Genomic DNA, 12,698 nt, shown 5'->3' with positions numbered 1-12,698 from the left:
GGGAGTGGACCAGGGTGGGAAGAGGGGGAGCAGGGGTGAAAACAGGTGGGGTGGGGGAGGGGAAGGGGTGTGGCCTTGAGGCAAGGGGTAGAGTGGGGCGGGGTCTGGGGCAGAGCCGGGGGTCAAGCACAATGGAAAGTCAGCGCTGGTGGCCCCCTTTATGTTCTTTTGCTCATCAATAAAGCACATTTCCTTCCCTAGTCACAGTAGTGTATTTCTAATTCAAATCTCCTCTCCTGCCTTTCTTCTGAAACCCTCAAAGTTGTCCAGTTCCTGAGATCCTCGTTGATAGGCCATCTGAAGTCACAGTGATAGCAAAGCTGCTGGTGACGCCTGTGACCTTCCATTTTAAACGTTTCCAATGAGCATTAAATTGTTAAAGCTAAGAATGCAGTAAACCAAGCTTAGTTTTCAGGTCTGAGCCTCCAAATCAGTTACAGACAATTGAATTTGGTAGAGGACCTTGGATGATTCTTTGAATGATAGAACCCCATTTTATTAAGAGGGAAATGATTAGTAAGCAAAGAGGCATGCAATTACCATTTACACTATATATGTCCTGCTAAAACCAGTTATAACCAAACATAGCCACAACATGGCCCCTGTCCTTGCTAACTTCAATTTTCACATCTGACTGACTCCAACTTCTATTTTTAACTTTTGCTCACATTAACAAACTCAAATTCTCATACTCCTCTATACTTAGGCCAAAGCCTAATTTCTACTTATTTCTTAACCTAGCACATTTTAAAAGCTACAGGCCCCTCTCACCTTTGTTGTAGAGCGATCCATCGAAGTAATAGCTCCCAGTGTAGAAACCCGTAGCTAGCTCGATGAGATGGCGCGCCCAAGTGTTGCCCGCCCCGGGAAAGCTTGCCAGAGCTATAAACTGTTTCGACCGAGCTGGTAAAAACCTTCTATCCATACAACGATTGTCTAGAAAGAACAAATGGAAGATGTGTCAAGGCGCAATACATAAGATTCCACCACTGAGATAAGGGGAAGAGAGGTTTTCAGATCTCAGGGGACATACTAACAGAGATGTGGAAATGCTCATTCAGTGAATCTTGTTCATAATGGCCACCAGGGGAGAGTCTCTTTTGTTGCCCCAGGAGCTGAAGCAGCGTCTGGCTTGTTTTTTTGGCTAAAGCACCAGGTACCATCCAAACTCCCCTCCATTGTGGCCGTCTCAAGTTTTATTGCCATTTTCTGGATCTATGGACAGTGTGTCAAGAAACACTCCTGCTACTTTGCTGCAAACTCCTCAGCCTCATGTTTGTGGATGATGCATCCCAAACTAAGCACTTTTCCATCAGTCCCTGTGTCCATTGGGGCCTTTTCAGTGACACAGCGACTGTCTTGCCAGTTTCTGGTTCCACTTTGGCAGCAGGGCATATGAACCACATAGCTCCGGCAGTGAGGACAAGAAGGGGAAAGAGAAGGAAAATCAGCTGTACATGCTGGTATTTGAAGAGGTGACTACATTACTCAAGGGCTTTCCATTAACTGTGGTTTTCAGGTCCCTGTTACTTTATGTTTTACAGCGATTGCTTCTTCATTGACAACACAAGTCTGCAGCTGTGATGGCTGCTGGATCCCAACTGGGCTGCTTTGAAATGAGGAACCTTCAGACCATCCCTGACATGCATTGCGGGGGGTTGGATGGGGGGAGGGGGATGGGAAGACTTGCAGGGACCATCACTTGGATGGGTTTCACTATACAAACATGAAAGGAAATGATCATTTCCCACAGGATCCCCCACAGAGTTCAAAGCCTTCATCTAAAGCAAGAATGGCCAACAGGAAGACACACAGATCCACCCCCAAAAGGCAGTCAGTCAGGACACACATGCTGAGTGGCACAAGAATCGTTATGGCCAAGCCAGGCACACACTGACAGTCTCATTTCTTCTGCTACCCGGCTCCGCCATCATACTGCGACCCCTTCTGAAGGCAGATGGACTACAGCAAAGGACACCATGTGTGCTAATAACAGTGCGTATGTCCTTGAGGCAGACCTGGGCTGCAGTTCAAACTTTGGCCCCAATGGCCCTGGGATGTTTAGATCAGGGACTTGGGTTTGGCCCATTATAACGACGGGGGATCTGAGGTGAATTTTTTGGGTACGGAGCTGGACCATCCATTTCAAAGGTGGTTTTGCTTCTAGGACATGTGTGTGTGATAGTCTGAGTGTAATGGTGGATGTATATCTAATGTGTAGGTACTGTGGGTGTGTGCACACAATGTGTGTGTGCATTCATGGTTGAGTGTATACCTTGATGGGTTTGTGCGGGCAGATGCCCAGCACTAGCTTATACCTGGAATAATCATTCCCATTATGGCTGTTCTCTACGGCCTGGTGACTTGGCCCTTGGACTGAAAATCACATCAGGTCCCTTCTAGGAAATCATTCTGCAGCTTGGAAGAGAGGCTGACTGGGCTCCAGCAGTAAACATTGTTAGAGATGGGAAAATCCTCACCACCTTTCATCCTTAGCCTCAGAATGAGTCCCAGTTTAACTTTCCCCCGACATTGCCCCTTGGTATCCCCTTGCTTAGTGGGAGGTTGGGTTTTATTAGAGGGCTGTCCCTGGAGAAAGTGTTAACAGAATATTCCAAGGGACAGAAAGTCGTGCCTAGGATTTCCCCGCTGTTTGGAAGCACACTGGCTCTCCTGTTTTATTCTCCTTGTGTCTTTCTTCATCCTAATTGATAAGGATGCAAAACAATATATCACTGGCTCTACTATAGAGAAAACGAGTCAACTCCGTATGGCTTGCTGTAGTCTCCTGGAGCAGACAGAAGCAGTACACAGTTAGATGGCTGCATTAGGAGAAAGCCTCACTCACTGTAGAAACACTGAAAAGTGCTAGCCACTAAGATATTCTAACTGGGTACAACTGCTCTACTTCAAAATTCTGCTGCTTTCGAGGAGCAGCTGGCCAACTCAGATAGGTGACAGAATCACAAAATGCTCAGGAACTGAACACTGTAGATGTAGGTGGGTGGATCTCCCATCCTGGTACTGACCAGACTTAATGCTGCTTTGCATCGAGATCACTGTGCAAGACGGAACAGGTTTAATTTAGGGATGGAAGGATAGCTCAGAGGTCTGAGCATTGGCCTGCTAAACCTAGGGTTGTAAGTTTAATCCTTGAGGGGGCTATTTAAGGATCTAGGGCAAAAATCTGTCTGGGGATTGGTCCTGCTTTGAGCAGGGGGTTGGACTAGATGACCTCCTGAGGTCCCTTTCAACCCAGACATTCTTTGTGTTATTTGTTTTCTGACGGTGATGTTATTGACCTCGCACAGAATTTGGCAGTTCAACCTGCGGGCATTTTGGAGGTAACATGTTTTAAGAGTTCCTCCCCCTGGTTGCTTCTCTCAGAGATGAGTTATTGCTATTGTTCCTATCCCATGTCCTCCTCCGCTCACCAGAGTCGCCAAATAAAATAAAAGGAACAACATTATCCTGGCCAAACATCTCCTCCAATGACTGGATCATGAAAGGCAACGCTGAGGAGCTGCAACGTTTGCCTACAGATGGACAGCGGAGTGGCTTTTAAGTGACCATAATAGATTCTCTGCTCCCACCTGCTAGGCTTTCAGCTGCTGAAGTGGGCGCAACATTTTATCTTCCCAGCACTGATCCCCTGTGCTGAATGCAGCTTATCACCTTCCAGAGCTGGGGATGCCAGCCCAATACTGCATGTCCAGGACTGGTGTCAATCTTATGTAGAATAACATAGATAGATGTATATTTCCTAAGCCGCGTAAGTATAAATGCCTCCTGCTCTTTTATGCTGATTAATGCAAAAGCATTTTTCAAATGACCACAGAGAAGAGGAGAACTGGAGGAATACTGCATATTAAATCCCTGTGCATACTTGTTTGACTTTTGAAGCCAATTCTCCTGGGCTGGTTGGCATCTCTTTTCTGTTCCCATCCCAGTGAACACGAATTGCAAGAATGTTGGGCAAAAGAGCGAAGGCTAAAGAGAATTTTACAGATTATTGGACAGTAGGATGGGGAGCACGTGACTTACTTGCCTCCCAGGGAGCTCTGAAGTTTAATGGACAATTAATGTTTGCAGAGTGCACTGAGCTCCTTGGATATCTCCATGCTAAATGTTATTAACAGGAGACATTCTACCCTTTTTATTTTCTAGCAAAAGCTAAAACTGCTTGAGAAAGTCCCCACAGGAGCTTTTGTACAGAACAAAAGTAACCATGTTATAGCAAAAAAATGTTGGATTACAGATGTCCTTGAAGTCTTTGCTTACTTTGGGCCCTAATGAAATTGATAAAAAAAGAATCTCCTTGAATGCATACCAGAGATTTCATTTTAATTACTTAACTTTTTTTGGAACAATCTTGATGGAATTGACCTTGAATGGGGGCTGGGAGAAGTCGCCTCTAATGAAAAGCCTTTGAGTTTTCTGTTTAGGATTCCTTCCTCTACTTTCCTGGACTGGCTTTTCCTTTTCTCCTTCCTTGACCCACAGTCTTTTATCCTGCGTTGTAACTGTATGGATCTACTCTCCGCCTTGCCACTGTGAAATGCTAACAGAGCTCAGGAGACAAAGACACCTCTCTCTCTCACTCACTCACTCACTCACCAGAAGGAAGCATATTCTCTTGCTGCTGAGCAATTTCATGTATGTATCTACTTTGCATTGCAATGGGGCAAGCGGGCAAAGTCAAAATGGTCTATGGGGGTTTGAGTATATTTCTTTCTATGACAGTAATTCCCCAAGCACCTTTCTGTAACATTTCTCAAGCACTGATGTCTTCAAACATGATACTGCTGGGCTTTCCTCCTTCATTTAGGCCACATTTTCACAGGGTATTAATTTTTTGTACTCATACAGGGATTTCAAAGCGCTTGACAAGCATGGGTCGATTTATAAAACCTCATCACCCCCCTGTGAGGAATGTTAGTGGCATTTTATGGATGGGGAAACCGAGGCACAAAGCAATTAAGTGACATGCACAGCAAGTCAATGGCAGTGCCAGGAGCTGCACCCAGAAATGCTAATGCTCAGCCTCTGCTGTGATCACCAGACACAGGCTTCCAACTAGGTGCAAGAAAAAAGCAGCTAGTCCCACAGATCTGAATGAAGCCGAACCCTAAATTCTTTTTGGTTAGCTAGTGAGAGAACTGAAAAGCACTGCCACATGTGGGGCCTACAGGCGTTCAGAAGGGACTGATATGCATGATCCCATGTGATGAAAATCATAACCACCCAAACAAGAAGAAAATGCCAGAGCGAATGGAAATGAACAGCCTCGTTGGGACACTGGGTGCTTCTTTGGAAAGGAGACTGGATTTGTCACATTTTGCTTTCAAGCAGTCTGCACAGCCTCCTGTACGCTTCCCCCAGGGCAGCATTGGACAGCAGGTGCATTGGGATGTCTGGAGGGCTCTGTGACAGAAGATCAGAGACCCATTATTAACCAGTGATTGGTTATTCTGGCCTGTAACTTATTGACGGTGACAAGGAAAAAAAAAAAAGAAAAGTCTGCTGAAGGCAGATGGCAAACTGTTATTTCCTGTGTCTGATCTAAGCAGTAATTAAAGTCGCATGTTCAAAGGAGGATTTATTTCCTGGGAAACTGAAATAAATGGTAATTTTTAATGAACGCCGAATGGCTATTTGGAAACCCGGGTTATTTTATGCAGGGTGACAGAACGCTCAGAGCTCCATGTATTCTATGGCCAGTTTGGACACGGGTGGTAAAGCTGAAATCTGCAGCAGAGACATGTGATCATCTGATCAGTTAGTGTGTCCTTCCTCCCACCCCTTACTCCAATGCCCAGGTAAGAAAGAAAGGAAAAGCTACACAGGAAATACAGCTGGGGCAGAGGAACCAGCTGTCGGTGTAATGTTCAGGGCAGCTCCACTCTGTGACCCAGATTAGGACCATTAAACAACGGAAGTAGAGTCTGCTCCCATAGAATTCCTCCAAGAGCCCCACCAGAGCTAGCACCGGGCAATTGGGGGGGGGGGCGTTAGTCTAGTTCTGTAGAGCCCACCTGCCAGGCTGAATGTAGATTCACAAAGTCCTGGGGTCTCAGTAAAGGTGGCCACCATCAGGTGACCTTCCCGTCCTGGGAGGTCTGCAGAATCAATAGCTGGAGAACCATTGTCCCAGGCTGCGCTCCAAGCAGGCACCTCTGATTTAATGGTGCTCGTTGTCCTTCGCTGGGGAGCGGGGCTCACATCAAAGCCCTATAATCAAAACATTCCCCTTGCTGACTTTGAAGGGAAATGAACATGCTCAATATATGGCAGAGTATTCCCGCCAGTGCACGGGCCCTTTGTAACAAAGGCTGCTGTGAACATGCATCATACTGCATGTCCAATCAGCCCAACCCCCAGTAAAGGGTGCACCGATGAATGGGAGGTGGGCAATGGTGGGCCACCAAGGATCAGCATTCGGCTAGGCAGCGGGGAGTCAAAAACCACTGAGCAAAACTCTTTGTGAGTCAGAGAGGGAATGGCCCTATTCTCAGCGGAGGGGGTGGAGCCCGGATAGCCACCTGGCTCTGCTAGAAAGCTGTTAAAGGGGGAGTATCGCGCGAGCAGCTGAGTTCAGCATGCACCAGCTCTCCAGCCCCTCTGCAGGGAAGAAGACACCACAGGCAAGTAGCAATAACTATCCAGCATTAGCTGAACTCCAGCTGAGCAGCCGCGCTCCGGGGTTCCCGGAGTCATTGCTCTTGCTGAAAGAGGAGAGTTAGACACCTTTCCCGCTGCCTCCCCGGCAGACACACGCTGTCAGAGCCAAGAGCCCGGCGCGACGCTCTCTACCTTGCACCTGCGTCTGGTACACGATGAAGTACTCGGCGGTCCCGCAGCTCTCGAACTCCTCGCCGCCGCACTTCTGGGCGCACAGCTGCTCGTCCTCGCGCTCATGGAGGGTGAAGAGCGTGGTGGGGAAGCCGCAATGGCAGGAGGCCCCCCCCAGGGCTGCCAGCGGGTATTCCTGGGGGGAGCAAGGGACAGAGCCGCTCAGCCTGAGCAGCCTGCAGCAGGCCAGGAGGCTGGGATGTGCAGCCCGTTGCCGCCTGCCCGCTGCCACCCGCGCCCACCGGCTTCCTGATCCCCACCAACTCAGCCCCAGACATAGGGCCCATTTCTGCTGCCATCAGAGTTCAGGGCAAAGCTCCCATCATCTGCAGGGGCAGCATGGTCAGGCCCTTGCTTATTAACGCTGGGTCAGGGATTGAGTACAGCGGCCTGGGAAAGTGGTTCCTTTCGTTCTCCAAGTTCAGTGGTTATCAAAGGGTCTGTCTACACTGTAGCTACACTTCAGCCTCCCGGCCCGTGTCGACTCACACTAGCTCAGCTGGGGTGTGAGTTTGGGGGGCTCACCCCAGCCACACAGCTATTTTTAGTGTGCTAGCTGGAGTCCTGCTAGTGCGACTCTGTCTAGCCGGGCTGGGAGGCTGCCTGACAGCCCTGGAGGCTGGAGTCTCTCCACAGTCACTTTGGAGGATGAGTATCCGGAGCTGGGTTTTACAGCTGAGCTGCAGTTGTACTTGTCCAGAAGCTGCCCCACCCCTCCCAGTAAAACAGGAATAATGGCATTGGTGTTTGGGGGCAGTTCACAAGGCTTTGGGGTGACAGAAGCTTTTCCCTCTCTCTCTCTCATGACTCCTTTCTGGGTCAGGAGCTGGAAAAGTGCTGTGCATTACAAGCGTGACCGCTCCTAGCTAAATCCCAGGGGGGTAGGTTTACTCTTAGGCCCTGATTCTGCCCTGCGATCTACACAGGCAGACTGCTCTCTATCTATCCATGGTACTTCGGTGGCCCCCATCACCGGAGCGCCTCACAATCTTTAATGCCTGCTATTGTCCCCATTGTACAGATGGGGAACAGAGGCACAGCGAGACTAAGGCCTAGATGCACAAAAGGCACCCCAGTTTTGGCACCACTGCAATGTACAACCTCCCCCCCCCCACCATCTGACCCTGTAGGTGTCTAAACTCACTAGGCATCTACATTTCCATGTTAAAAGGTCCGTAAGTGCCTTTGCTGGTGCCACTGGGTGGGCCTTAGGAGACACCCCTCTCCTTGGCATCTCCCATTGGCTGTCTTGGCACACACCCCTCTCCACGCAGCGAGGGCTAATTCGGTTCAGGGCACACAGTGCTTTGGAAATGAAATGTTCTGTGGGCAACTTCCATTGTCAGCTCCACTGCTGCCATGAGCTCTGTAACCAGGCCTGGAGTGGAGCCGGGCGAGGGGTGAGGTGTTATTACTCCTTGCGAGCCCGTCACAACGCTGCATCGCTAGCAACGGCAGCTTGGCTTTGACAGAAACCAACCCAACCCGAGTTCTAGCATGTCCAGCGCCTCCTCGCCCAGCTGTGGCCCTGCATTCCAAACCACGGGGCTGGAAATTGCCGAGCTATTTGCTAGTGCAGGGTGTAATATATCTGGAGCTATGATACCCCTCTTAGAATCATGGCCTGATGCGGCTCTGGTAATTTGTGAGTTTGTCACCCAGAGTAAGGTTACTAAAAGCCCACAGACTGCATCTTCTGTGACCTCATTTGGATTTTAAAGTGCGGAGTTATGAGGGAACATTCAGAGCCTGACAGGCAATTTAACACCCAGGGCTGTGGCGGCGCTGGGTTAATCAAGGGGCTCGGTGCTCAGGATTTTATTTACACCTCCAAGAGCCAAGCTCTCAGGGGAGCAAGAACAAAGCAGGGCTGTGGTGTGGAGCTGCTGCTCTTGTACAGAGTGCAGGGAATCTAATGGTTTTTAGAGGGGCTCTCTGGTCTGTCGAGCGGCTGAGGGAGCATGTTCACTGGGGTAGAGATGGAGACACAGCCAGGGAAAGCTGCGGAGTCTAGATATGTTGTTTTCAAATCCCTTTCTTAGCCTCCCATTTGCCAGGCATCTGTTTGAGCTACGTCCGTCTATGGCACTGAAATGCCACAGCAGGGAGACTTCCAGTGTCAGCGGATGCAGGACGGGAGGGCCTCATTAGAGGGCAGCCATTTAAGCATATGTTTGGGCATCCTTAGAGCTCATAGCAACTGAGTCCCAGGAAGCCAGACAATGGAGTTTCATTGGTTCGTAACAGCGTATTATAAGGAACTCCCCATGCACGGCTCCCTGTTTTGGGGGTGGCGATGTAGCCCTATGGAAGCTATAGGGATTGTTTGGTGATGAACTCCCTGCTGCAGATGGTTCGACCTTTACGTAATTAACATCTGCAGTTATATGAGCTATCAGAAAAATGAACAATCCTGATGCTTCAGGACATAAACTGTGACCACAGCTGGGGTCAGGAAGGAAACTACCTTTCCCCATTACTATGGTATGGAATCTGCAGTTTCCTCTAACACATTCTACATTTTCCCATGTGGGGGTCAGGTTCTTGGCCACCAGTCTACTGCTGGAGGTGAAGCATTAATCTGTTATTTCTGGTCAGAGATCCACCAGTAAGTTTGCTTGTTTGCTTGTTTTCTTTCTTTCATTTTTTAAAAATTAACATTCAAATCCAATAGATTAAACCCTGGTAAAACTCTCGCGGCACATGTTAACATTTGCGCGCTCCAGTATAGTAAAAGTCTGGCATGGAAGAGACCCTATGGAGTCATCTATATGGATTAAAGCATCGAGATAGGTAGTTGACCTTGTAACGGGCTGGCATAATGCTGCTACTTTCCCACCCAGATGTTTCACTGCTCAGCAAGACATTTGATTGGTGTGCAGTCTGGGCCAGAGAGACCCTACCCCAGGGGCCAAGTCTCAGCTGGTGTCAATGGGGCTACCCCCATTCAGTGTAGCCCCATTGACACCAAGGGAGCTACACTGAAGTAGAAGTCGATTCTCCCTCCCCCGAGGAGCAGAGTTGGGAGAAGGCGCCAAATTATCCCAAAGATGCAAGTTCAACCAATTCACCCTGCAATTCCCAAGTCAGAACTGTGTCTGCGCAGGTTGGGAAAAGGCCTTGACAACATGGCAGGGAGCCGCCTAAGCAGGAGCTGTCCTTGCCCATGTTTTCAGGGCATTAAGGGAAAGAAAACAAGCTTTTGTCCAGCCCCACTCCTCCTTCCCTTCTTACTCAGCTGCTGATTGTCCTGAGGGATGGGTTTGTCGTGGGTGATAGCAAGGAAATCTCCTTCATGCAGGGCTGAGGTACAGCACCAGACAGAACGTCGACTGCCCACAGGGCAGTATTCAGCTCAGCCTCTGTAGCGCTCTGGGTGAACATCCTCCCTCCGCCATCAAGCCCCTTTACTTGTTTGAATAAAATAAGAACCAACAAGGGTGAAATCTGGCCCTGGGTTACCAGTGTGACCAAACTCATGAAGCCTAATGGCTCTTGGGTCATGGGGTGGGCTCATGGTCACCTAAAGGCTCTTGGGTAGCCTATGTCCAAAGCCTAGACAATGGGGTCTCCAGGATTATCAACCCCAGCCTTTGTTGGCAGTGTCAGCAGAGGGGCCAAGGACTGAAGAATAAGCTGCGTGACTCTTCAGTGATCTCATGGAACTATGGGACCATTCATGGCAAAATTCCCCCTCAAGGTTAAGCTGAGTTACAATTTGTTCTCTTGAAAGTCCTATGCCCCATCCTCCTCTCTTTGGGTCTCTTTCCCAAGGCCGCATTTTTTATTCAAGAGCCCCTTTCTTTTTCTAGATCTTCTTTCTCTTGCCCATGCACTTTTCCCTCCCCCGTCCCACAATTTCTCTGGCCCCACTCCTCCGTCCCCTCTCCTTCCCACCTCCGCCTCCCTCCACGGTCCTCCAGGATCATTGTTTTCTCTGCTCTCTTCCCCTCGGGACACACATTCCAAGGTCGGGAATACACACTTTTCCTATTCCCCTCTCCAGTCCAGTGAGAAGAAACTTGCCCAGCAACCTCAAGAACATGGGTAGGAACTGACCCCGACCCAGACCCTCAGCTGGTGTAAATCAGCCTTGCTGCATTCGCTTCAGTGGCGTGATGGCCACCACAGCAGCTAAGAATCTGTCCCGCCATTTTAAAACGGGAAGCAGTGACTTGTTGTTTAGAAACAGTGGCGTCAAATCCTGACACTGCCAGGCTAACCGCATACAAATCTCCCAGAAAGTCCATGCATAGGATTTGTACAGGTAAAGCTTCCGCCAGGGGATAAAACCCTGGCAGGTTACAGATTAAGCGAAAGGAGAAATTTAGTGATCCTCAGCATGGCCTTCTCCTGGGATTTAGAACCTACTTTTTGTCGGGCAAAGATACAAGCTGTAAATTTCACCTCTTGTAGTTTGGACACAAGCAATTATTACATTACGCTGGATTAAAATGGATTGAGTATGATTTTTAACATAACTATTCTGAAGCAAATGCAGAGCTCTGGAAGGACTCTTAGCTTGATCCTTCCCCACTTGCACCCGTGTTACACCAGTCACTTCCTTGGCTCTGGTGAGGTTATTCCTGATTTACATCATTGCAAACTGGAGGTGTGTGCCGGGTCCTTCGCTTAGAGCCCCATTCGCTTCTCCTACTTACCTTTTCAGTGCAGAAGTCCACACACTTGTCCACAGACATGTTCAGCATCACCCCAGTCACAGGCAAAGCTAAGGAGACGTTGTTCGGCCGGTGGAAGCATCCGCGGAATATCGCGCTGCCATCTGGAACAGAGAGAGCTGGTTAGTAAAGGTCCATGTGACACGGAAGATGGAAAGTCTGGTTCACTGGCAACAATGGCTGTAGTGCAAAGAGACATGAGTCAAGACTGTCTGAGAGCTTTTCATGGTCTTCTCCACCTGCTGCCACCCATCCCACCACGAAACCTGGGCAGTCAATCCACCCAAACCCAGTCCTTCTGGCTGCAAACGCTATCCTCAGCGACAAGTAATCTGACCCTCCTCCCAACTGAACAAACCCTCCTGACTGATGCAAAGAGCCTCCACTCCAAATCCTCCTCCACACAAAGGCATGAGATAGGTTACAGACCCTTGCCACGCATGCCGGTTCCATGCAGTTCCCTACCACCTCGGGCTAGTTCCATGAAGAGAGGGCCAATATGAATGAGTCTGCAACCACCTACATATCTCTAACAGACCAATGGACAGTGACTGGCTGGTAACAGGGCTGGCTATCATTGAACTCATCACGATCTGAATCCATGGTGAAAGGCTCCAATCCCTCGAGCAATCTTGTCTCTTCACTACGGCGGATTTATCAAGGACCCTTCCCCTTATTCTCAGGAAACGATCCAACTTTCATGACAATTTTAAGTTAAAGAAGCCTCTGGTACAGTAAAGGAGCCAATTCTAACTGAATGCCATTAGCTGTACTCTGAGAAAGCACCTAGAACATTACCCGGAAAAATACTCTTTGCTGCCTTGAATAAAAATGCACCAGTTGACATGCAAACGCCTCATGTTTGTACTGAGAGGTTATCCGGAAAACAAACAGCAGCACAAACTCAATGAGACTTTCTTTGCTGTTTAATTCCTTATCCTCTGTTCTATGCATTGTTTCTTTGTCTCTTGCTCTACAAGGAGAGTATTGAGCAGCCTGATTAAGGATTATTGCTTCCGGACACCAGAGCCCCTCACTCAGCTACTCTGTGCTTTTCTCCAGCCAGCCTAGAAAGGGTGTCAATTGGAATGCCATGCTGGAGGAGGAAGACGTATCTCCCCGGGCTCTGGGCTGTTTGAGTGCACCCACTGGCATACACTTACATGT

General features: G+C 48.9%; 1 protein-coding gene across 1 annotated transcript in view; it reads right to left on the bottom strand.

The window, feature by feature from the left end:
• WSCD2 (WSC domain containing 2) overlaps positions 1–12,698 on the bottom strand; it is a 78,071-nt gene that overhangs the window by 23,437 nt on the left and 41,936 nt on the right. The window contains exons 4-6 of the mRNA XM_065417895.1: positions 11,514–11,635; positions 6,814–6,988; positions 772–936 (exon numbers count right to left, since the gene is read on the bottom strand). Coding sequence (XP_065273967.1) covers positions 772–936; positions 6,814–6,988; positions 11,514–11,635 — 462 coding nt within the window. The remainder of the gene's footprint in view (positions 1–771; positions 937–6,813; positions 6,989–11,513; positions 11,636–12,698) is intronic.

The sequence above is a fragment of the Emys orbicularis genome, chromosome 16 (assembly GCF_028017835.1).
Source record: "Emys orbicularis isolate rEmyOrb1 chromosome 16, rEmyOrb1.hap1, whole genome shotgun sequence".
NCBI classification, from domain to species: domain Eukaryota; kingdom Metazoa; phylum Chordata; order Testudines; family Emydidae; genus Emys; species Emys orbicularis.
This window is presented reverse-complemented; position numbering and strand designations above follow the sequence as displayed.